Source organism: Amphibalanus amphitrite, unplaced genomic scaffold (assembly GCF_019059575.1).
Source record: "Amphibalanus amphitrite isolate SeventyFive unplaced genomic scaffold, NRLGWU_Aamphi_draft 000087F_arrow, whole genome shotgun sequence".
NCBI lineage: Eukaryota > Metazoa > Arthropoda > Thecostraca > Balanomorpha > Balanidae > Amphibalanus > Amphibalanus amphitrite.
In genome coordinates, this window is record NW_024881583.1 from 163,698 (window position 1) to 187,296 (window position 23,599).

Sequence of the window (23,599 nt, forward strand, 5' to 3'; positions counted from 1 at the left end):
TGAGCTTTTGACACCCTGATTTCGGCCTTTTTTGCCAGTCTTACCTCCCACCTATCATGGAACATGTTGTTCGACGATGTACAGGGGTCAAGGTCAGGGTCAAGGTCAACCTAGGTCATCTAAGATAATTGCGTTTTAGGCAAGCTGAATTTACTTTTTGTGAAGTTTTTTGACTGCATTTTTGGTAAAAGCTTCTCAGATCATGATTTCATGTGATATGGACCCAAAAACAATCGGTGCACACATCAGTATATACACACAGACACACACAGACATACAAACACATATAATTGACCTTGACCTAACTTGACCTGAAATGACCTCAGCAGCAAAATTATGGTCGGATAGTGTGACAAAGAGGTTCTAGCTGGCTTGGCACCAGAAAACAGCATCGTCATCGGTATTTGATAAGCAGCGCACTTGATATCCAACGGTGACCCAAAACAGCAACATTTTTTAGTTTGACCTGACCTGGAAGGTCAATGACTGACCTGAGAAGGTAAAACTGGGTATCATTGGATTTGTCTCTTCCCAAAGAATCTTTTTGGTCTTTACTGCTAAGCTCTATCTCCAACAGGAACGAAATGGCGCGGGGGGTGGCCACCCCCCCCCCCCCCCCATGTGCGTTCTACAGGATGGATGGGAAAATGGCATGTGCGGGCGAGGGTTAACTTTTAGCTTTTTTAACTCGAGACTTCATGCACAAAAATGTGGCATTCGTCTACTTTTGCTCATTTTCTCTTAGCGATTTGATTTGACCAAGGCCCATCTTACCAGTAAAAAATCACCTGCGTGATAATTATTTGCCAAAGGGCGCTCTACGCAAGAAACACCAGCCGGTCAAAAAACTGGCGAACGATACGATCTTTCTATTGCTTGAATTATATTCAATGAAAATTTCAGGAGACATAAATAATATAAATCCTTATAGCAACTGGGCTCCCGGAGCATTCGCTAGCATTGCATTGCCAGCTGCATTACCAACATCACATTTGCATTTCTTTGGGTTCACCATAGTTGACAGTGGATAAACCGGCCACAGCAAACCCATGCCTCATTACCCTTTCCTTCCAAGCAGCCAACTGCCAAGCTAACCGGCCGCCCGGCCCACCACCGCGATATGGAACAACGCTGGAGTGCGCCATTTGCCTGCGGCAGTGCCCCACCGCGCCGGGGCTGTTTGACAGGTCACCCGCACCGTGACTTCGCTACCCGCCCCGCCCCCCCCCCCGCCCCCTCGCCCCTCCCCACCTCCCCACCGGGCTCAGCTCGGTAGTGACCTCTCCTTGAATCTCACATGGACTCGAGTGAGGCTCAACGCCATCTAGTTTCGTCTGGAGATCCTTACTAGATCCACTGTACATCACCCATTTATTTTAACTTCATTATATGACATGCACGATATATCGAACGAATGTTTAATATAGGGTTGTATTTAGCGTAGTTACACAACCGTATCTGATTTTTTATCTCATGTAATTTCTTCGCATGAGATCTGCCACTATTCGTGTACAGTTACACGTTTTGCCTCTCCAAAAGACCACTCATAATACATGTTTAGGTAAAGCGTAATTCTGCTTTTTTCGTCGTAAATCTTTTTGTTTTTATTTTTTATTTCGTCGAAATTTTCGTCGCAATCGTAAATCTGTTAATTGGAATTTTCATATCTTGACATGATTATTGATTACCTCTGGGTTCCTTGTGGCACTGCGTAACGCGTAGACAAGACGTCAGTAAACCCCGATGACGCAACGTGCGATGACGTGTAGTGCGATGCTGGAGCATCTCGGGCCAGTAATGACTGAAGCCTTTAGTTCAATAGCTTAAAACGCTGTTTGATATAATCGTGTTTTTTCTATTAAACAACAAGCCTGGTTTGTTGGGACAGTTTTGCAAAAGCTCCCGGTAATTCCGATCGGTTATTTGTCAACAGTCGTCAATCTTCGAGTGCAGCTTTTTCGGCTGCTCAAACTTGCATTTTTATACAAATTATGGTGTGTGATTAGTGCGATAGTATTCAGATTTTCCCTTCAAATGTAACTTAATGTTGAAAATGAGTTGCAGAAGATCAAATGTCCCACAAATCATATCAAATGATAAGTTAACTTAACCTGCGCATGACTGGGGGGGGGGGCTCTACAGAGCCCTCCCCCCTTCGGTTTTTCTGCAATATCTTCTAAACCACTTGTAGTATCAACACGGAACTTGCGGTACCCTTGGCGGCATAAATTGGACACCATGTATCCAAATTACAATTTCCTAGCTACCATAGGTCGTCCAAAAATGACGTCAGAGTGACGTCATGTCCGCCGATATGTATGCAGAACATTGAACTACGGAAATCGCTCTCAAGAGCTCAGTTTTTAAGATTGATCCAATTTCTTTGCATTAGTTGATTAAGAGTACATGTGGCTATCCAATTGCCATCTCGGATTTTCAAATTTTGAAAGTTTTAAAAAATATGTCAAAACAATTACAAAAAAATACATTTTTCGATTTTTCACAAATCTTTTTAGCGTTTCGAAAAAACGGAATATTTGTGATAGTAACCCTACCGACGACCTTTTCTAGTAATTTTAAGCTTAATATCTTCAAAATGGCTTATTTCTTCGCATTGTAGTCAAAATTTCATTATGAGACTCAGACGATACTGTTTTCGAAATATATGTCCGAACTGGACCATAAAACATGTTTCACGTGACCGATACATGATAGAAGATTTCCGTGACTTAGGATGATCTGGCCTTGGCCTTGGCCTGACAAAAAAAATTGAAGTACGGGTTTGGCTTCCTCATGGTATCTTAGGCATATATAGACGAGTGTGCAAACCTAAATGAGCCGGATCGGGCGTTTGGGTCGGCGGCAGAGCCTAAATTGTGAACAAACCAAAATGTTTATAATTTTTACTTTGACTTGACCGGTGACGTCATCGGTAACCTCGAGGTCAATGAGATTAGGTTTCATTCGACAGTTTGCCCAGGGCTATCAGACGCCGTTTGAATATTGACAATCGGCCAAGTAGTTTAGGAGCTATAGGAGAGGGCGGGGGGGGGGGGTGGATTGGTTCTGTAGAGCCTCCCCTCAGTCACTCGCGTTATGGAAAACACCCCAGTCATGCGCGGGTTAATTTGCTCGTTAAAAGTGATTGCACTCTGACTTATTTGTAATTCAGAAAGTTTCCGTTTTAAAATTATGCGTTATGCGCCCATTTAAAGATATAGCTTTTGAGCCAACAACCCCACGTGACGATAATTCTGGAGTCATTTGACGGTAAGTGGAAAGATGACCATCTTCCACAAATGCCGTCTGTTCGGGAGGGAGGTGGGGACAGCAGCCGACAGCCCTCACATCTACCTAGCTAGTGTCTGTTGTTGGTATTCTCGTACTTCCTCGTGTCAGTCGCCATGTGTCCAGCTCGTAACGTAACGGTAACCGCTGTGTAGGTAACGTAACGGTAACTCAGCCGTGCCGCAGCCGCGCCGTAACGTAACGTTGTCCGCGTCACGTGTGCGCGATCTCGCTGTGTTCGTGTACTATGCCGCCGCCCGCCCGTCGCCCACTGCCCGCCCTTTCATCCGTGTAACTGTCCTCTGCCCTTGGCCTCTCGCTCGCCGCTCTGCCGTTTGCTGTTGCATAGCGCGCGCTGCATTGCTTGCTCTTTGTGTTCGCTGCCCGTGAAATTAAAACAATCCCACCTAAATTAAACTGGGAATCAGCTCCGCTCGTAGGGTGCCTAGGTCGCTCCAGGGTTGTTGGTAGTGTCAGGCGTCTAGCATTGACGCCCGGGTTAGTCGAGTAGTCCGGTCACCCCAGTCCAGGGGCCGGTTAGCGTGGCTCTCGGTCGGCTAGGTCGTTCCTTAGGTCAGGCGCGCGCAGTGCTGCTATCTTGCTTTGGTCGCGGCTAGCTCGGTTAGGCTGTGTTTCGCGCGCGTGCGTGTGCGTTTTCACGCGCTTTGCGGCGTGCCGTGCCGCCTGTGCCGTCGAAATCTCAAAACGGCGCGGCCCGAAAAGTGGTTCACCGCGGTCGCCACGCCCGGCGGCGGCCGGCCGGCTCCTCTTCCTTGATGCACAGGTGAGTTGACGCTCAGCATTGTACGAGAATACCATCAACACTGTTTTCTGTCCCCTATTGCCTCTGTCTCTGTTGTGTATGTGCGTGAGGTGTGAATGCGTGTGTGCCTGTGTCCAAGGCGGGCAAGCCAACTGGCCGCCGGGGGCGTGCCATTGCCTTACGATGCTCAAAGCGTCGCAGCGCGTAGTTTGGCTTCAGTTTTCTATATTTTGATTTCAAAATCTTGCTTGTAGTTTTGTGCTCGTAAGCTTTCTGCGTAGCTTTCATTTTTTGGCTTTATATGTTCGGGATCCTGGAATCTTGAAGGGAATATCGAATCTTGAAATCTTTGGAAACCTCAGTTTTACATACCTTCAACGATCGGTTCGCAGAATTTGATGGAAAAGACCGCTGTTATAAATAATTGCGACTAAAATTTCGCGATCATTTCTCGCAAGTGTTGCGATTGGCCGCAGGTATGGCTGAATAGTGTCTGGGCGACTTTGTTTTTCCATTTAGTTTTGGGTTCTTATGCAACCGCCTTCACTTATTTTTTTGCGCCAGCTTTCTTAGCAGATGAAATTTCACGATTTTTTTTTAAAGCAGTTAAAAGGAATTTAGTGAGACGGTCGGTAGCCGCCGGACGCCAGTTGGCTTCTCCAGCACCCTGCACGTGTCCGTGTGTGTGTGTTTGTGCGCTTGTGAGCGTATTTGTGCAGCTGCGGAGGTGGTGTGCGCTGGAGACTGTCCGGCGCTCCGTGTGCCTGGCTGGTCCGCCCTGCCCGGCCCGCCCGGCGTGTTGTGGTCGGCCGCCGCGCCGGTCGGGCGACTGCGGCGCCCTCCCCCTCCCCCGCCCAGTCGCCGGGGGAGCGGCCGGTCCGCCGCGCCGACTGCTCCGCTGCGCCGCGCCGGCGCGCAGTGCCCAGCTGCCGACAGCGCGGACCGAGAGGCGGCTTGGTGGGACCGCCAGCGGCCGGCGCCGCCGAGTGCCATGGCAACGGCACACTGACTGGGGTGCTGCTGTTACGGAGACGATCGAAAGTTGAAAGTTTCCATGGCTCACCACAATGGAAAAGACTGATTGAAACACGCAACAGCGTTAGCGACATGAATTTGGAGTCACGATTGTTGAAACAGATGGAGTCGATTGGGGTGGCTGAAACAAATTACAAGCGCGGCACAAATATTACACTTGGGTGATTTTTATGCCCCCTGGAAACTAATGATCATACCTGACATAAGCGTGAGACTAGTAGAAGTTTGTTTCACTAACGTGAAAACTGAAAGGCATTAGAAAAATTAGGAAAATGTTATAAAAGTATTAGGAGAGCGACAAAGCAAGAAAACGATTTCAGAAATTGTCCAACCAACTTGCCCGTTTTAAAATTTTGAAACATTATTTTTGCTGCCGTTCAGCATTGGTATTTCACGGGAAGAAACCATTTGAATTGTCCTGGCACCGCCTCTACCGATAACCGGGCTGTCCCTTTCCCTTGTCCGGTTTTTGCGGCCGTTCTGGCGGGCCGGTCGGCGGCGCGGCGCGGTGGTCGGGCGGCCGCGCCGTCCCGTCCCGGCTCGGTTCGATCGGTCGGTCGGTCGGCCGGTGCGGCGCCGCGCCGGTCCGACAGGCCGCCCCTCCCCTCCCCTCCCCCCTCCCCCCGGCGTCCTGTCGGTACAGCTGCCGCTGCCGGCGCGCCGGCGCCAGCTGTCGGCCGGCCGGCGGCGGACGCCAGCTGCGGACGGCTCAGCCGGCGAACGGGAGGCCTTTGTCTGGGAACGGGGCGGGCGCCGGCGTCCGCCCGCTGCCGGCCCGGCGCCGCCCCACCGCGCGCGCGCGCGTCCGTTTTTCGGCGCGAGTTTGCGAGATGGCGGCTGGAGAAAACAGATTGCAAGAGATGCAGTGGAAATGGAGACGCGTGAAATAAATCGGTACGGTACGGTCATGGATAATGTATTACTAGGTGATCCATGGTACGGTATAATAGCACGTCATGGAACGGTGACTAATGCTCATTATTGTGGGCTCATGGTCTGATCCACTAGTTGTATCCGAGACACTTGGTGTCGATAAAAACCCTCTTGTCTGTAACAAATTATATTTGGCATGAAGCCTAGGCTATAGTTCGAAAAGAGACAAACTTTGGGTGGATGCAGGAATCCAGGCCCGCGCTGGGGCCGCATAAGTCTGAAAGCCCAAAGTTTTATCTTCATGCTCAAGCAGGAGCCTTGCTGACTGAATCGGCGCAAAGAAGAAACAACCCAAACTACTTATAAGTCATAGTGTATTAATTATTTTCGTGGCATATTTGCGGCGGTTTCCGCGACGCATTTTTCTCATGAATTTGGCTGAGTTTATTTGAACTTTTTAGCATTGGCGGGCGCGTGTTGTGAAGACAGCATTGTGACATTTGGTGTTCGGCGATTAGCACTACGATCGTGAGTTCGTCACAGCCCACATCTTGGATAGCAATCTGCGCCATGGTAAGTAAAATGTTCAAAATCGCCGCCTGCCTTCCATCATGAGTTAGAAAAAACGACAGTCACAAATGTTTAGATATTTTATGTTGGTCAACTCGTCAAGATTGACCAACTAGGAGACTGCTAGAATATAAAAAGGTGAGATTTTTTTGTCCTTTATGTCGCCATATCCGTAAGCTAAGCGCAACTTCTTCCTCGCGGCTTTTCTGGCTGTTTATAATCCGGCGAAGATTCAGCGTCGACCGATTGCCTCCCGTGAGGTCCACTTGTCCATTTGTAGTGGTTCTTAGCAGCTCCCGGCGTTTTTCTTCATGACGAATTTGGAATTGTCTAGCTTTCGAATGAAGCATTAGTTCGAACACTCGTTGCCAGTGGGTTGTCAATGGGTGTGTGAATGGTTGCGTCGCTGCTCTGCAATGGATCGGTATTCTTATTCAGTGATCGGTCATTGATGTCCCGATTTATTCACGGATCTGCTGTTTCTCCGGGTTTGTTGCGTATTTTTCGTGGTGCGCTTGGCGACCACTGAAGCCTTCCCCGGCTCGCAATGGATATTGACTCTACCAGCGACCTAAAAATGGGAAGTTTCCGTCTCCCTGTTGCCGGCTGTGTCGGCCGCCGGCTGCCGAGTGCGCCCTCCGACCGGAGCCGTGTGCTGTGTGTTCCAGGTCCGTTCCGCTGCGCCGAGTGCGGCGCCGTGTATCACCATGTCAACTCGTACCGCTGCCACGTGCAGATGCACCGCGGACGCACCCAGTGCCACGTGTGCCGGCGCGTGTTCGACCGGCCCACCCGGCTCAATGAGCACCTCTACTGGGTGCACGGTGTGCGGGGCGCCTACAGCCCGCGGGGCAGGGCGCAACGCGGCGCCGCCGGCCGCGGCGGCCACCACCCGCCTCACCCGCCCCTGCCGCCGCCCCACGCAGAGTGACGGGTGGGGCGATTGGCGATCGAAAGCGCTGAATGGAGGGATCGGCAGGGTTTGGTGTTGGGGGTGGTGGGACTTGGGAGCGAGACTTCCCCGTGGACTAGGCATGGTTTCGGTAGAACTGAAAGTCGCGCTGAGATAGTGAAGCTGGAATGAGCTTGTTTACGCTGTGACGCGCTCGTTCGCTGCGCAAGATCGTTCGTCCATTCAGGTTTGTTCATTGTCGCTCTACAACATTTCCATTGTCATTTGTATTTTAGGTGAGCAGTTTATGCTGTTTTAGTCAGTGAATACGTTGATTTTCGCAGAGCTCTCAGGTTAGTTTTGCCGCTTTTTGACATTTACGATATAGTATTATTTTCTTGTGTTTAAATAGACCCAGGTGGAACTGAGATGCTGGTGGATGTATTCGACGGATGTATTTGTGGATTTTCTCATCATTATATCATTGAAATAAACATTGAGTACAGCGAAACAGTCCCGATTTTCCTAGACTGAGTCTGCCCGTATTGGGCGTTTCTCTCAGCCGCCATACCACCTCTCGCGGTCAGTGGCTGGGCTATCACCGGCCGGCTGACCGGCAGACTGGCTATGAGGGCCGCGGCCGGCCGGCGTGCCGGGCCGCAGCCGGAACAGACGGACGAGCCGTGCGGTGACCCCGTGCCGTGTTTCAGCGCTGTTTGGACGGCCGGTCAGCGTGTGCACCCAGTGCGGCAAACAGTTCACCCACCGCAAATCGTACTTGCAACACTTGCACGTGCACACGGGCGCCACCACGTGTTCCACGTGCGGTGTGACCTTCGACAGAAAGACGCGCCTCAACACGCACGTGAAGTTGTATCATCCCGAGCTTACCAGACAGCCTTCTCAGTAAGGTACGGCGGTTGGGGGTTAGCAACCAGAGAAAGCGCAGTCTTCTCCGTTAGTGATGGCCCACTACTTGTCCTTGTTCGATCAGTTCTCGACTCGTTCTTGACTGTACTACCAGGATTGATAAACTTTTGCTGGGTTTGGTTTACCGAGTGATCTCGGTGTAATGTATTGATAGAATGAGTGTCGTTCGCAATACTCCTTCCTTATTGAAATATCGCGCTTGGTCGCCGACTGGGCGGCCACTGCGTTGTCCAGTTCGCCTCCCTGAGACCCTCCGGCCTGTCCGGTCGCTCCACGTGGCGTGGTCGCCCACCCGACTCGTTGTCCGGCCGTTGACAGTCTCCGTGCGCGGGGTCCGGTTCTGTCTGCAGTCCGCGGCGGGAGCGGGAGCGGCGGCGGCGGTCTGCCCTGTCCCGACTGCGGCAAAGTGTACGCCAACTCGGGCTCGCTAAGTCAGCACCGGCGCATCCACAGCGGCGCCACCCTGTGCCGGCTGTGCGGCACCGGTCTCAGCCGTGTGGCCCACCTGCGACGTCACCTGATTACCTGCCATCGGCTCTCTATGGAGCAGGCGCTGGTCGTGATGCGCGGCGACGACACCTAGCGACGCCGTCCACAAACTGTATCTCGCTGATCGTCCGCCTGACGGCGCTGCTGTACACCGAATATGTGACAATGAAATTGAATGAGAGGGATATGTATCGTGTCATTTAGATTTTAGAAGAACATGTGTAGGTTGAAAGTGAGTTTTCTGGGGTACTTTTAGTTTATTTTGCTGCTATCGCCCTTTACGGTTTCGATATTCCTCGCTCTCGCTTCAGTAACGCTGGTTTTCCGTTATATTTTAGCATCTGTAACTCGGTTGGTTTGGTAACAACTGTGTTTGGTTTGGTAATAACTGTGACGACATGCGACGTGGAACATGTGCATAATTCTTGGGTCTATGTATATCTCTTTGTATCATAGTTCATATCATCGTATGAGAAGCTCGTCTAGAAATACATTGATGTTGTAAAAGTATTTTGATGAGGAAGAAGTTGGTGAATGCTAGTCGCCACTTTTATGAATGAAAGTGCTCATGGAACTTAAACGATAAATGGAGCGGACATAGGCAGACATACAGAGGCTATGGAGCTACATATTTTTTCCATTTTATCCAACCCTTTTCCTGTCGGCAATCTCTACATTCGGTGACCTCCGCCACTTTCGACCCGTCGCCGCCGGTTGAGCGCTCCGGGTTCCTTCTGTCGTCCTCTCGGCGCGTCACCGACCCAGCCACTCTCGGCTCGTCGCTGACCGGGCCACTCTGACTGCGCCTGTTCTAGGTACGGAGCGCGCGCGCCCGACCTGCAAGGTGTGCGGCCGCAGCTACAAGTCACTCGTCTACCTGCGCCGCCACGAGCCGGTGCACCGGGGCGCCACGCGCTGCCCGGTCTGCCTGCAGGTGTACAGCTCCATCAGTAACCTGACACAGCACATGCGCAGCGTGCACGACCTGCCGCTGCCCGAGGGTATCACCCCGCGCAGCCAGAAGCGGCTCGCCCGAGAGGCGTTCCACAGGCGCATTCAGGATGGCGCCGAGCCGGCCGGAGCTGAGGATGACGGCGAGGGGAGTGCTGGCTCCGGAGCCGCCTCTGGTAGGGGGAGGGGGAGAGGTAGGGGTCGCCGCGGGCGGCCTCCCATCCACACGGCTCCCACAGAGGAAGACGAGGCGTGGCCTGAGGCCAGCCAGGCCCAGTGGCTGGGCCACCTGGCCGCGGAGAAGTAAGGCGGTGGTGTGTCTGCCGGGGCGATGGAGCGAGACGAGTCGCCGTTACAGGAGAGACTACAGGAGACAGGGAGAGATCGTCAGATGAGACACCAATACAGGAGAGACTACAGTGGGGTGGCGGCAAGAATGAGAATTGAGATGAGGCACAGTTACAGGAGTGGCTGCAGGAGTATATGGGAGAGACAGCAAAAAGTGGGTCTCAACGAGGCGTCAGTACGGGAGAGAACAGAGAATAAATACATAGTAGTCTTCAAGAAGGGAGTATAGACTCGAGATGGAGCGCTGCTACGGGCGAGCACGAGACGATTGGAGAGAGACTGGCCGGAGCGATGGCTCCGTGAAATAGTTAAGGTATTAGTTAATAATTATTAACTATTAGTTATTAGATAGTTAAGCATCGCCGCCAGTGTCCTGTGCCAGTGGAGAAGCCTGACACACGGTATTATGTTGGCTTTGTTGGAACACTGGGAAGGGGTCGATTTTTTCCACACTTGTTTCCGTTGACTATTGCTGGCTGGGTGGTACAGGGGAGAGAAACCTGGCCGAGTGTGGCAGCAGTGAAACCATCGAAGCTTGATATCTATGTACTTATTATCATGCACGTTTTTACGTTGATTAATTATTTTGATTGGTATTGTTACAGCCTGTTTTGGCCAATTACGCTACTTTGACGAGTGTATATGTAGTTTTCTCAGAGGGCACTTGTTTATCTGTTGGGGTGTCTTGCTATCAAATGTTTTTTTTCTGCTGAATAATACTAGCAAGAATGTTTTGTTGAGTAGAGCGGCCTTAGCACGTCCGCGGTTAGTCGAAGGGGAGTTCTGTTCGGGGTACCGGTGTAGCTAGCTTTAGACGGTCTGGGTTCTTGCTAGTGGTGAATTGGGTCGCCAATGCGGGGTGTGCTCAAAGGGAATACTGTGGTGAAGGACTAAGCTTATGCTGTATTGTTGATTTAAATAAAAAATGGAAATAGCATACCTTTATATTCCTCACTGATACTGAGCGAGCTTTTACAGAAGTACCTAGCTCTTTGGTTGGGCTGTCAGGTAATTTCGGATGCTGAGTTTGCATTTTACATTAGGTACATTAGTTAGATTCAGTTCCATGAAGATAGCGATTGAATAGGCTGATAAATCAGAAAGGAACTGGGAATTTTTACCAGCTCAGGGCCTTAGTAGTGTTTCGACATCGCAAGTAAGATTATATCTGATTATGTAATAAAATGCTCGATTGACAGCATGCCAGGATGTAAAGACACCAGTATGCTCGGCTGTATTTATTTTGTTCAATAAGAAAATGCACTATTCTGCTAGTGCTTGTTCACAGAAGCGCCTACTCGAGTTCAGTCGGCTTGAATTGATCTCAAAGTGGTTCAAGCGCCTATCCGACGATGGTCCCACCGGGCGCTCCATTTTTCTTGACAGCTGTCCAACTCCAAACATGTTAAGCTTTCGTTATACCAGCTGCGACCTGTCGCCTAGCAAGCCCTTTTGACAGTTGAAGAGCCGCTAGGTTAGTAATTTTGAGTTGAATCCCATAAGACATGCACATTTTCGCCTCCGCTATGGAATGCCTCTGCGAATTTATATCGGTGGGCTGTCCCTATACAAAACCGGGGAACCGAGATTCATAGGGAACGGGTCAGACCATTTCGCAGTTTGCACACCTGCCTTTTGTTCCAAACGGTATTAGCTGGCGGCGGCCGGTCGCGGGCTGGGTCGCTGTATGCGCCCGCCTGTTCTGAGGCAGCGGGTCAGCGCCCGTCTGTTCTGAGGCCGCGGGTCAGGTCGCGGTGCCTCTGCCCGCCTGTTCTGAGGCAGCGGGTCAGGTCGCGGTGCCTCTGCCGACCCCTGACCGCCCGCCCGCCCGCTCGCCTGTTCTAGGGCAGCGCTGTGTGTGTGACGTGTGCGGCCGCAGCTACAAGTCTCCCATCTACCTGCGCCGCCATCTGGCCTCCCACTTCGGCTCCACAAAGTGCCCCGAGTGCGGCAACGTCTACAGCACCGCCTGGAACCTGCGCGTCCACATGCGCTCGCAGCACGGACTGGACCCGTCGGGCGCGGCGGCGAGCACACTTCACCCGCCGCGGCCGCCGCCGCCGCCGCCGCTGCTGGCGCCGGCGCTGCCACAGCTGGCCCACTGGCAGGAGGCGGCTGCGCGTGCCGGCAGCCGCCTGTACAGCCTGCTGGATTCCGGCCAGCAGCCGGAGCTGCAGGGGCAGACTGAGGGCGACCAGCAGCCCCACAGTGGCTCGGGCGAGCCGCACGTCTGATCTGGAGAGCTGGGACTCGGTTTGGGCGGCGGATATGGCGGCTGGAGCTGTCGAGTATGTCGATACGGGTGGACGCGAGTCGAGCCGGCTCGGTAGAGGGTGTGAAAGTCCTGCGGATGGATGTTTGGGTGAACGAACGGTGACTTTTCTTCGGCTCATGTTTTTGATAATCTCGAAGTAGCGAGTTCAGGCTTATTTTTGGAGAGGTTTGGTCGTGTTTCTGTTTGCATGGTTGTGTTGGAAAGCAATCCTGCTACTCTATGTGCGTCTTCCGGATCATTGTCCATCGGTTTTTGACAAATATGGAAAACGATTTGTAACCTATTAAGTTCAAATTTAGCATGTGAAAACTATTTTCTTACTTTCCTATGTATTCAAGCAGTAACTACTGGTGTAATAAAAAATCAAATGTGGTTTGTGTTGTGAAGAACTGAGCTTGGCAATGTAAATTTTGGAAAAATGCAAGGTATTTACGGCAACAGGACGGTCATCACAGGCGAAGTGTTATCAAAGAGCGCAATTAAGAACGCATCTACGACTATTTAAATCCGACTATTTAAGTCGTCATGCAAGTCAAATGAATCAGTTGTGTTCTTTCGATCGTCTGACTCTGGGAAATAACTGACTTGTCATCACGGATAGCTTGGTTAACTGACCGGAATATGTTAGGTATTGGCACATCCCCTTTCGCCAGCTCGCTGGACTGTTATAGCTGGGAGGTCTTCCTCCAGCTATTTTCAAGTACTTTTAGGCACCATTGTCATTCTGAGGGTATGCGATGCTTTATCTTCCTCGGTATATTGTATTTCTCAATTCTTTAGTACGTCGAAGTTTCCAGTAGATCCCAACCCGTCATCGAGTAGGTATCGAAAGCCGGAACTAGACCGTGGAACATTTGTATCAGCGTTTTCGCCACTGATTTTTTTTCTGGAGATAGCAGTAATGTCTATTTGAGTGGCAAACGGTGCGGTAGCGACTAAGGATGCTTTAGGACTTCGTTTTTTTTTTTAAGGAAAGTGGAACTATTTTTGCTTGTCTCGGCATTAGTAGGTTGGAAGGTCTGTTCTTTGCTATCCTTTTGGATCTTTTTTCTGATTGGTTGGTTTTACGCTAAAACTCGTCTAACTATTGATATGTTGAACGCAAACAACTTTAACATTAAACAACCATGAGTCATTGGCTCAGTTTCTCACTCTCAGCCCTTTCACGGTACCTATCCCTGCGCCGCCCGTGGCCTAGTTCGGTCGGAGTCCGCCAGGTGTCGGGCCGGTCGCCGTCGGCTGAGCTTTCTCTCCTGGCCGGTAGATGTCAGGCCGGCGGCGCGGCTGCTGGAGGGCCGGATCCGGTGTCCGATATGCGGCCGCGACTTCACGCCCGGCTCGTACTCGCACCACTTGGCGATCCACCGCGGCCGTACCACGTGCCCCGTGTGCGGCGTGGTGTACGGCACGCGGCCCAGCCTGGGCCGGCACGTGCAGCAGCGACACCCCGAGTACAAACTCAGCTGGTAACCGCTCCGCTCGGCGCTGCTGAAGGGTCGCCGCGCGCCGCGCCGTGCCACAAGGTGGGATGCGCCGCCACAGAGGCGGGAGGGTGGCAACGCTCTCTTTCTGCTTTCTGCTTGTCGGCTGGTGGTGGGTGTGGTCCCGTTGGCCGTGATATATTGGCATTTGAATCGGTAATTTCATGCTGTAGTACCTACTGCATGAACTCTCATGCCAGCTGATAAGTTTCAATAAGATTTATCCAGTGATTGATGTGCTGAAGCGCACCTAGCTATTGGCTGCAGTTAAAGGTCTTACTATTTTACTCCAATCATATTTTACTTGCTCACCACCTCGTACCGCGCTTGTAACCACCATTTCTATCCTGAATTATCACCCGGCTCTGGGCTGACGGCCTCGTGTCCGCTGCCGGTGCCAGTGGAGACCCTGGTCGCTCTGCGCGCCGCCGCGTCTGCTGCTTGTCTGACTCCCTGTCCGTGTGGGCGCAGGCCGGCTGATGACCCTGCCGCCGACCGCCGTCGTGCCGCGCTGGTTCTCCTGTGACCGCTGCGAGCAGACCTTCACCTCAAAGTCGAGTCTGTGGCACCACCAGGCGGTTCACCGCGGCCAGACACGCTGCTCGCTCTGTGGAAAGGTGTACAGCCGGCGCTCCGTGCTGGCCGCGCATATAGCGAATCACCACAGCGGCCAGCGCGCCGCCGCCACCGCTGGCCACCCGGCCCAGCGCCCAGCGCCACAGCAGCGGGCGGCCCAGCCGGCAGCCGGTCAGCAGCTGCCACCAGCGGCGGCCGAACTGCTCTCCTTCCCTGGAGGGGAGCTCGGTGATGGCGGCGGCGGGCCGCGCTGAAGGACGAGAGCTCGAGCGAGTGAGGGCCATGGTCCGGGTTTGGAGACTGTACTGGTGGCCAGTGGTATTGATGCGTGGGTGACGTGCGTGGAATGCTCACCGCAGGAGTGTACTAATTTGATGCGCTGAACGCTGAACGTTTCCTGGGGTCGTGTGAGAAGCTTGCTTTGAATTGCATCTGGAAAATCGAAGTGGTTGAGCTAGCGTACACGTATGGGAGCGTGTTGTATATAGCGCATACTGTATTGTAAACATGGTAGGCTGTTCACTTACTTCTCAGACACAAAGTGGATTTCATAGAAACATGTGTGTTCAAATTTCTTCGGACAATCCATTTTTCAAGGTTAAGGCCACCTCAAGCAGATTCTCTCACTAAAGTCTTACTTAAGTCCGAATAAGAAAACGCTAAGCGTTAAATCAGCCGAACGTTTTATGGTTTTGTTTACAATTGACAGTCCACCTGTAAACTTGTGTCAGTTAATGCGTTCCATTGTGATAGGCTTAACTGCTGACTACTGCGAATGTTTTTCTTCATATTCAAATGAACTGGTTGAGCCGTAAAAGGTGCATACTTTAATCGTTGAGATGCAATTGCTAATTGATCTGCACTTGCTTTCCCGATTGTTGGTTAGTCGTGTCTTGTTTGCTTTTGCTAACTACATAATGGATCACCGATCATGTTTCAATGCGTTTAATTGTCCCTCGAAATATATTAGTAAGTCATCATTGTGTTTATTAAACAGTTTCTGCCTTTGCCGTCATTTGTGATAAGATGTTTCTGCTTTTCATACATCAGCGGTGACGTCCTTCCACCAGACGTCTTACATGTTTTATTTACCGTGAATAAAACATGGTTTTATTCAACGTTTCCTGGTTAAACATAATAAAACATGGTTTTATTCACGATAGTCTCGTCGGTACCACTGGTGATGAAGTCCTTCTGGCACTAGAAACTGGTCCTGGGATCTATTCGAATTTCTGAGACCTCCATTCTTGTAGTTTGCTCGCTCTTTCGCCTTCTTCAAGATCTCAGTGGATATCGATCGCAGTACGTAACTTAGGTGCACGGCTGTAACCACCGCTGCTTGTGGTTTGCCGGAAAACCCAAGTACTCTTCCTCGTTATCCTGGTGCGCCTGGCCGCCGTGTGACACGGCCCCCGTCCCGCCGCCGTAGGTCCCTCGTCCTCGGGGCCGCCCGGACGCCGCCGCAGGCGCGGCGCCGGCAGGCACGTCTGTACCGAGTGCGGCCAGAGGTTCGCCTTGCGAAGCTCCCTCACCTACCACATGGGACTTCACCGGGGGGAGACCACCTGCCCCATTTGTCTGAAGATATTGTGCCGAAAGTCGTACTTGAACCTCCACCTCTGGAGAGCGCACGGCATCAAGTAGGTAGCATCAAGTAGCATCAAGTAGCATCAAGTCAGTAGGACCGGCGAGTGGCGGCCGAACCCGCAAAACGCCGGGAAGATCGGAGGTACGAATCAAACTCACAGTGTGGTAGCGGTGATTCCGTATGGTTCTGAGTTTTTATTGACTTGGTTCTGACGTGAGTGATACGTTCTTAAAATCGGAATTCGAAAAGTTTTCGTGGAACTTAGTAAAACGGAATGCATGCATTCTATATAGTACCTTATGCATGCACGCATATATGCATTAAAAAGTGTCGAACACTGTAAACTAACATGGCTCATAAGAGCAGATTTCTGGTTGGTGGGATTGTGGGCTTGTTTAAATGCCAATATCACCAGACTTTCATCACGCCTCACTGGAGAAATAACACATGCAACTTCTTACGGGCATGTTTCATTAACGATAGACTGGACGCATCTGTCGATTCCGATTTGCTGGCACTTGAATATTGTCCTAAATATCCATTTTTGTACTTAAAGCAATTGATCGATATTTTGTCTTCCTCGTGATCCACTCTTAGCACATATGTTGGACATTTCCTATTTTTATTTCCTGGTATGCTGGGCCAGTCTGTGACGCTGTTGTCTGCCCCGCCCCGCTGCTGTAGGTTTCTGTCTGCCCCTGCCGCCGCTGCCGTCTGCGCAGCTCCCGCACGGGACGCGGCCCCCTCTGGCGGCACCTCTCGTCCAGTCCTCGCCACAGCGCGTCTCCCAGCCGAAACAGCACGTGTGCGCCGAGTGCGGACGGGCGTTCGCGTTCCGCGACTCACTGACACACCACATGAGCCTTCACCGGGGCGAGACGACCTGTCCCGTGTGCCACAAGGTGCTCTCGAGGAAGGCGTACCTGCGCACCCACCTGAGCACCGCGCACGGCATGGAGAGGCCGCCTCCCGACACCGCCGGCCGGTAGTGGGGAGCGGTGAGCGCCGGTGGATCCGGTCAGAGTCAAAATAAGATTAGGTGGTTGAGTGTGACGCCTGCTAGTATTCCGGTGCCATTTCCCTTGCGTGCCGTGGTGTGCTGTTGGCATTAGCGACGAATAATGTCGATCGGAAGGTGTTTTTTTTTCTTTTAGTTATTTGGAGAGCCAAGATAGACTATGTTGTGTGAAACATTGTAGGTACGGAACTTTTGTTCACTTACGTACGTATTCTTTATGTGGTAATGCCAATAGTGTGCTCCCTTCTTCACTGACTTATCCAGTAGTCAGTTGATCGTCTGGTGCGACATTTCTGCCTGCCCCGGTCTCTGTAGGGCCGTCGGCATCTGGCCGATTTGCGCCGTTCTCCTGTGCCCCCTGGACAAAGCTGCACCCTGTGGAACTCCCTCATCAGTCACATGTCCGTGCACCGGGGGAGACGTCGTGTCCCAGCCGTTTCGTGATGTCTCTCCGCTCCCACCTCAGGAGGCACCTGAGAGCGTGCATGGCCAGTAGAGCGACCAGATTGTCTAGATGGCGGGAAGAGCTGCCTTTTAATCGTTACTTTTTAGTGGTTTGATGAAAACATCTGCGGTTGTCCTTTTCTTGAAATATAAATGTGACTGGAAACCATCGAGTTTTTGGTAATAGGTATCAGAAAAATGTTGTGCATCGGGAAAACTTGTTGCTTTTTTATCAAGGTGCGTCTGTGTTCCATTTTCTACCTGCATTATTTGCGTGTTGCGGATAGTGGGCACAATTTTCTGTACAGTTCGGTTATCTTTTTTCAACATTTCGCCGTCTTTCGCTGGCTCGTTCGCTCTACATTACACTTTGTTCGCCCTTGGTTAACTGAACAGTCTGTACTGTTCAGTGTTCACTTTATTTAATTGCGCTTCCTCCTAATCATGCCACTCAAACAGCGGCCGGATCTTACCTTGGCATTTCCTTGGCGAATCGCCTCCCATTCAGCCCAGCTGTGGGCGCACCCGGTCTGAGCGGTCCCGTCCCGGGTGTCTGGTGTGTTGCAGCGTTTCGCTCGCCGGCGGCGCCGCTCCGCCCGCACCTGTGCCGGCTCTGTGGCAAGGCGTTCAAGTACGACACGTCTCTGGTCCACCACATGAAGGTACACCGCGGCGAGACGACTTGCGTGGCGTGCGGCAAGGTGCTGTCGCGCACAGGTCAGCTGCACAGTCACATGCTGAGCCGACACCCGGAGCTGGTGATGGCCATGCAGCCGCCGGGGCCGCCCCCACCGCCTCCACCGCCACCGACAGGGCAGGGACAGTAGTGCGGAGTGGGGTGGGGTAGTTGATGGGATGGCGGTTGCGGAGGGGAGACTGGCAGCAGAGCCAGTGGAAAGAGACGAACGTTCGATATGAACTGGACAAGATCGGGACGCTGCATTTTGCCGTGGGTTGATTGAAGCTTGTATAGGTGTGCTGTGGGTTGATTTGAAAGCCATGACGGATGCCCTGTGTGCATCTGTATCATGTTTTCGAAGAGCTTATTTGTTTACACTGAATGTGTACATACATACAGTCGGGATAAGGGTCAGGATTAGGCTGCCAGCCCATTTTCTATAGAAGCTACCTAAGTGAATGTTATGGGGTAAGGCGTAAGCCGTATCGTGGTGTTATCAAACGGTGGTGTGCCGTGGCAGAAGGGTCCGAAAATAGGCCAGTGAATTTTGTGGTAGCTATAAGTGTGCACCATTTGTTCTGGAAAGCGAGAGAAGTCTGGTCATTAGCGTAGTGCGTGGGCCGATCCCGGGCTGGCGGCTTTGGCACAAGGTTTGTGGTTGATATTAGCTGCGATTCCTTACTTATCTGTAGCTAACGATGAATTAACTGAGTGGAAGTGTTCACTGTCTGTGTGGTCATCTATATTTCTAACGCAAGTGTTGTTTGACCCGAGTGATCTGGTTTGAAATAAATTTGCTTGGCTAACTATTTGTCTTTGACACACAGATGAAGGAGAGGAAAGAACATTTATGCTGTAAGGTGTTCAATTTCATCTACTTTTATGGTGGCATTGAAATGGTGGTTCTAATTAGCTTCTCATTCTTGGTACCTCGGTGGCATTTTCGAAGATTATCATTTTGAGGCCGGTGTATAGTTTTTAATCTCTTTGGGGAAAAGGGAAGCATCAAGCAATATAAAATTATATCTTAGTGGAACTTGGTTTCACCCGATAATCGTCGATATTCATGGCCTCTCCACCTGTATTCGTGGTGGTAGTCCAATTATCTGTTCCTGCTATCGCACTGTTGATTCCGTTGGACATCTCTCTCCCTGCGGTCCCTCGCTGTCGTCTGCGCGTCCCGGTCACCGTCGCTGGCTAGCCGTCGTGGTTCACCCCGCGCCCGGCTGCCGCGGCTGAGTCTGTGTGTTGGTTTCAGCCTCGGCTGCGGATACGGTGGCGGCGCGGCGCCGGCTGACCTGCCAGCACTGCGGCCGCCAGTACCGCTCCGCCTCAGCTCTGGCCCACCACCGGGTGCTGCACCTGGGCCAGACGCAGTGTCACCTCTGCGGCAAGGTGCTGTCCAGGCGGTATGAGCTCATCAACCACCTGCGCAAAGTGCACCACGCGCCCCAGGAGGCGCCCCAGGTGCAGCGTCGCGTGCCGCACCAGTACGCACCCGGCGCGGCGCAGCAGTGGGGTACTGACGGGACGGCGACGGCTCAGCCGCAGCTGGCCCTCCAGACACCGCCGCCGCAGCCGCCGCCGCCGCCCCCATCGTCATCGTCCTAACTCGGTCGTCATCGGCCGAGCGTTGTGAATTGAAATGTGGTGGTGCTCGGCTCGGTTCGCTGCCTGCCAAGTAGCTGGCAGGCTCGGCTTGGGATGTGTGTGACTGTTCGATTGTTGGAGGCTGCTCTACGTAATTTGTTCAAAGTCTGAAGAAGAAGCCTGGTTTGAAGTGTTTTATCGTCTTCTTGCTTCGGAAGATTTCTTTGATGGTTCGGTGTTTTCGGGATTTTTATCGAGGCCAATCCAGTGTGCACGTCTTGGGAGAAAGAACTCGTAGGGATTGGAACGGGACATTTATGCATTGCCCTCTCAGAATTAAATTAATCGACGCTAGAAGAGACACCAGCCACCCTGCCTTTCCTCACCCGTCCGCGGTGCCGTCTCGCGTTTGTCTCAACACGCCGTGTGCCCGCCCACTGACCTGACCTGCCCGGCTGCTGGTGGCAGGTTGGGCGGTCTCTGGTGCTCCCTCCGTCTCTGGCGGCCCACGATACCGCTGCTCCGTCTGTGGACTGCCCTACCAACACCTGAGCTCGCTCAACAAACACCGCAAGGTGCACACGGGCGATACAGAGTGTCCGTTTTGTGGCCGCGTCATGGGCAGCCGACACAACCTCCGTGTTCACGTGCGCGAGGTGCACAAGGCCAAACTGCCCTAGTAGTGGCAGTGAGAGACGGGGAGGAGCCGGAGAGAGGAAGAGAGGGGAGCATACCAGAGATGGAGTTCTGGGGCGAGGTGACTGGTCGGATGGTACTGCATTACCGAAGGCACGAGTCAGGCTCGCGAAGCTGGGAAAAGTAGTTTGAGGGGAATGCTTATTGCTAATGGGTTGCTTCGATGCTGTTGGGGTTGATTTTGTATCCGGGGCATCGTATTTAATCGAAACGATGTAAGTCGTAGGGATGTACCGCTGTTTTAAAGAACGGACAGTGATTTAAATGTTAATCAAGCTGGAACTTACTTTGATTGTATATATTGCACAGTTCTACTAAGAGATGACGTTTTAAATGTTCTCGCTCCAAGTTTGAGTGGATATTACTTTTTTGCCGCAATTGGTAGCCAGGAAAAGGCGCATAGATGTTTGTATCGATACATATGAAGCAATACCAGTGGTCGCTGTAGATTGCTGAGCTTGAGCTGCGAACTCTGAGGGTACGCCAGTGTTATTTTAATAGAGCTTTGGTTTGGTTAATGGCCATAGTTACATCGATATAAGCCACAGAGGCCAGTGTTTTATCTCGTGAACAGCTTCACTTGTGACTTTATCGCGAGGTTTGCCCGGTGCACCTGCTGCCATATATCTTACAGCGGTATATCCGTGTGTTGATTGCGCCACTTGATACGGCTTTGCTTTTTGGGTGATTACGAGTTTTGTGTTCTCAATTCGATGGACCTGTGGGCATACTTTCGCTTGCTAATGCATGGACATCTGTTGTCACATTTGTATTTTGTGATGATGTAAATAAAGACGTTCCGTTTTTGTTGTTTAGGTTAGCGCTCCGATTATGCCTTTTGTATGGCGATTATATTTTGCAGTAGCTTACATTTACGTAGCTACGCTGACTGGTTTACCGTTGAAAATTGGCGCACGTTGATAAGTATGCTCGTTCAGAGTTAAGTTATCACAGCGCGATTCTTACACATCAACGTGGTAAGGTGTCTAGCCTAGCGCATTTTGTGCCGGGAAAATTATCTTATCCTGTCGTCTGCCGCCAGGCCGATACATATTTTAGCAGACGATCAATCGGAGTGCAGTCGAGTGATCGGGGGGCATTCGGCTTAATTAGAATCGACTGTTGCGCTCTGCGTTATGCCTGGGTCCGGTGTCAGTCAATTTTCGATGGTCGGCATGGATCTGATTATCCGAGCATTGAATCAGATGGTTACACACTGGTTAGGTTACAAAGCTTCCTGCAATTCGCTGTATAAACACTCGGGCAGCATTCGCTGCTCTTGAGTCATGGAAAATGAAAATGATGTGGCTACCGGCTGATCATCCGCCAACAACAGAGTGATCAGCCTGATTCTTCCGTGGAAAACCCCTGTAAATATCCTGTCAACTCCACCGGTGGTTGACCTGCGCCTGCCGGAAACGACCTCCTCAGAGCCCGATACACCGCGCGCCGCTCGAACCTCCGCGGTGCGACTGCCAGCCCTGATTGCTGTTATTGTCCGACAGGTGGCAGCACGGTGGACGCGCGGCGGGGCACGTTCCGCTGTGAATTCTGCGGCCGCATCTACAACCACCTGGTCTCGCTGGGACAGCACATGAAGCTGCACAAGGGTGACACCACGTGCCACGTCTGTGGCAAGGTGCTCTCTCGCACCACCCAGCTGCGCATCCACCTGCGACAGATCCACGGCCTCTGAGCGCGCGGTGCGGCTCAGGTCCCGCGGTGTCCGTTGTCGGAACAAAGGACAGGTGGCCGGCGGGTACACAGCTGGCGGTCGTGAGAGGCATGGACAGGTGTCCAGCGTGAGACAGCAGACAGCTGTTCTGTGGGCAGGGAGAAATGTGGAGGGCGCAGCTGGTGCCCAATGGACAGCTGGTGAGATGAGCGCAGCTGGTGAGATGAGTACAGCTGATGTCTGATGGACAGCTGTTGTTAAATGGACAGCTGCTGTCTGATGGACAGCTGCTGCCTGATGGACAGCTGCTGTCGGATGAGGACAGCTGGTGCTGAATACAAAACAGCTGTTGGACGAGAACAGCTGGTGCCTCGGATGGCTCGGCGCTCCGGCCTCGAACGGCGACAGGCGGCCGCGGCGGCCGGCGGAGCGCCAGTTGTGCGCCGCAGCTGGTCGGAGGCGGTTGTGCCTTCTTCCGGCGGACGGAACGAGCGTTATCGTTATCAGTCGGGTGGACAGACGACCGGGAGCCGCACGGTGACCGTGCTATTCCCCGGGCCGGCGCGCAGTCTCGGCGGTCACTGACACCCGCTCGGTGGCGTGTTGCTTGCAGTGATTAGGTGGCCGGTTGGGACGTGGGCGTGCGTATTACTCTGTGATTGATCCTCCTCCGTCCTCGCTATGGGTGAAGAGATGAAACTCGGTGAAGAAATGAAACATAAGGGCCGAGCTGCTCCAATAATCGGCTCTACGTGCGATGCGTTTTCTTGGTCTAATAGATCATATGATCTAGGTTATCAGTTTTGGGATGTTGTCAATATTTCATAGATTCAGCTTAACACCCTGTTTCTTTATCAATCGGTGTTTTTGTGCCTTGTCGGTCGTGTTCGTCTTCAGTATATTCCTTTGATTGACGTCACAGTAGCCACCTCCCCAGGGTTCTGCCGTGTTTTGGGTGGTCAGAGCTGTTGGCCAGTGGGTTGGTTATGGGTCGTGTTCCAACGTGTTATACACCCTGCTGGTAAATCATTTTACCGAGGATGTGCATTGAGCTATCAACGAATTGAAGTTACGTCAGGTTCCAATGTTATGGCATTTTTAGATCAGATTTTGAATGCATTGACGAGAAGTTTGAGTTTTGTGCGTACGAGTAGGTACTTAAATATGGGGAAAGGAAAACTGGTCAAAGATAAAGACTGAACATGATGAGTTTGTGAGTGGGCACCGTTGCTTAATTGCATCGCGAATGGCTGGCGTTTGGGATGTTTCAGAAATACAGAAAACTACGAGCGTTGACCATTGGTGTACGATTGATTTCATGGTTGGACTATCTGCAGATATACATAGATCATACAGGTATACGATCAAAGGAGACCGGATGGAGAGCTGCTTTTTATCTCATTAACACGATGCTACTATCCATTTAAAGGTACTCATA

At 51.9% G+C, this 23,599-nt stretch overlaps 1 protein-coding gene across 34 annotated transcripts in view; it reads left to right on the forward strand.

Moving 5' to 3' along the window:
• The window catches only part of LOC122379897 (protein bric-a-brac 2-like), a 68,282-nt gene that overhangs the window by 6,558 nt on the left and 38,125 nt on the right, over positions 1-23,599 (forward strand). For 6 of the 34 annotated variants that reach the window (XM_043362477.1, XM_043362479.1, XM_043362481.1 and 3 more), the window contains one exon: positions 9,656-11,073. The exons of 17 other annotated variants lie outside the window; for them this stretch is intronic. In XM_043362477.1, coding sequence (XP_043218412.1) covers positions 9,656-10,098 — 443 coding nt within the window. In that variant the 3' untranslated portion in view covers positions 10,099-11,073. Of the gene's footprint in view, positions 1-7,197; positions 7,933-8,131; positions 8,527-8,701; positions 9,020-9,655; positions 11,074-11,984; positions 12,853-13,678; positions 13,907-14,366; positions 15,450-16,743; positions 17,688-18,088; positions 18,364-19,458; positions 19,942-20,258; positions 21,291-21,991; positions 23,467-23,599 lie in introns of those variants that run through there. 11 more of the 34 variants (XM_043362507.1, XM_043362502.1, XM_043362486.1 and 8 more) reach the window with 11 other exon arrangements.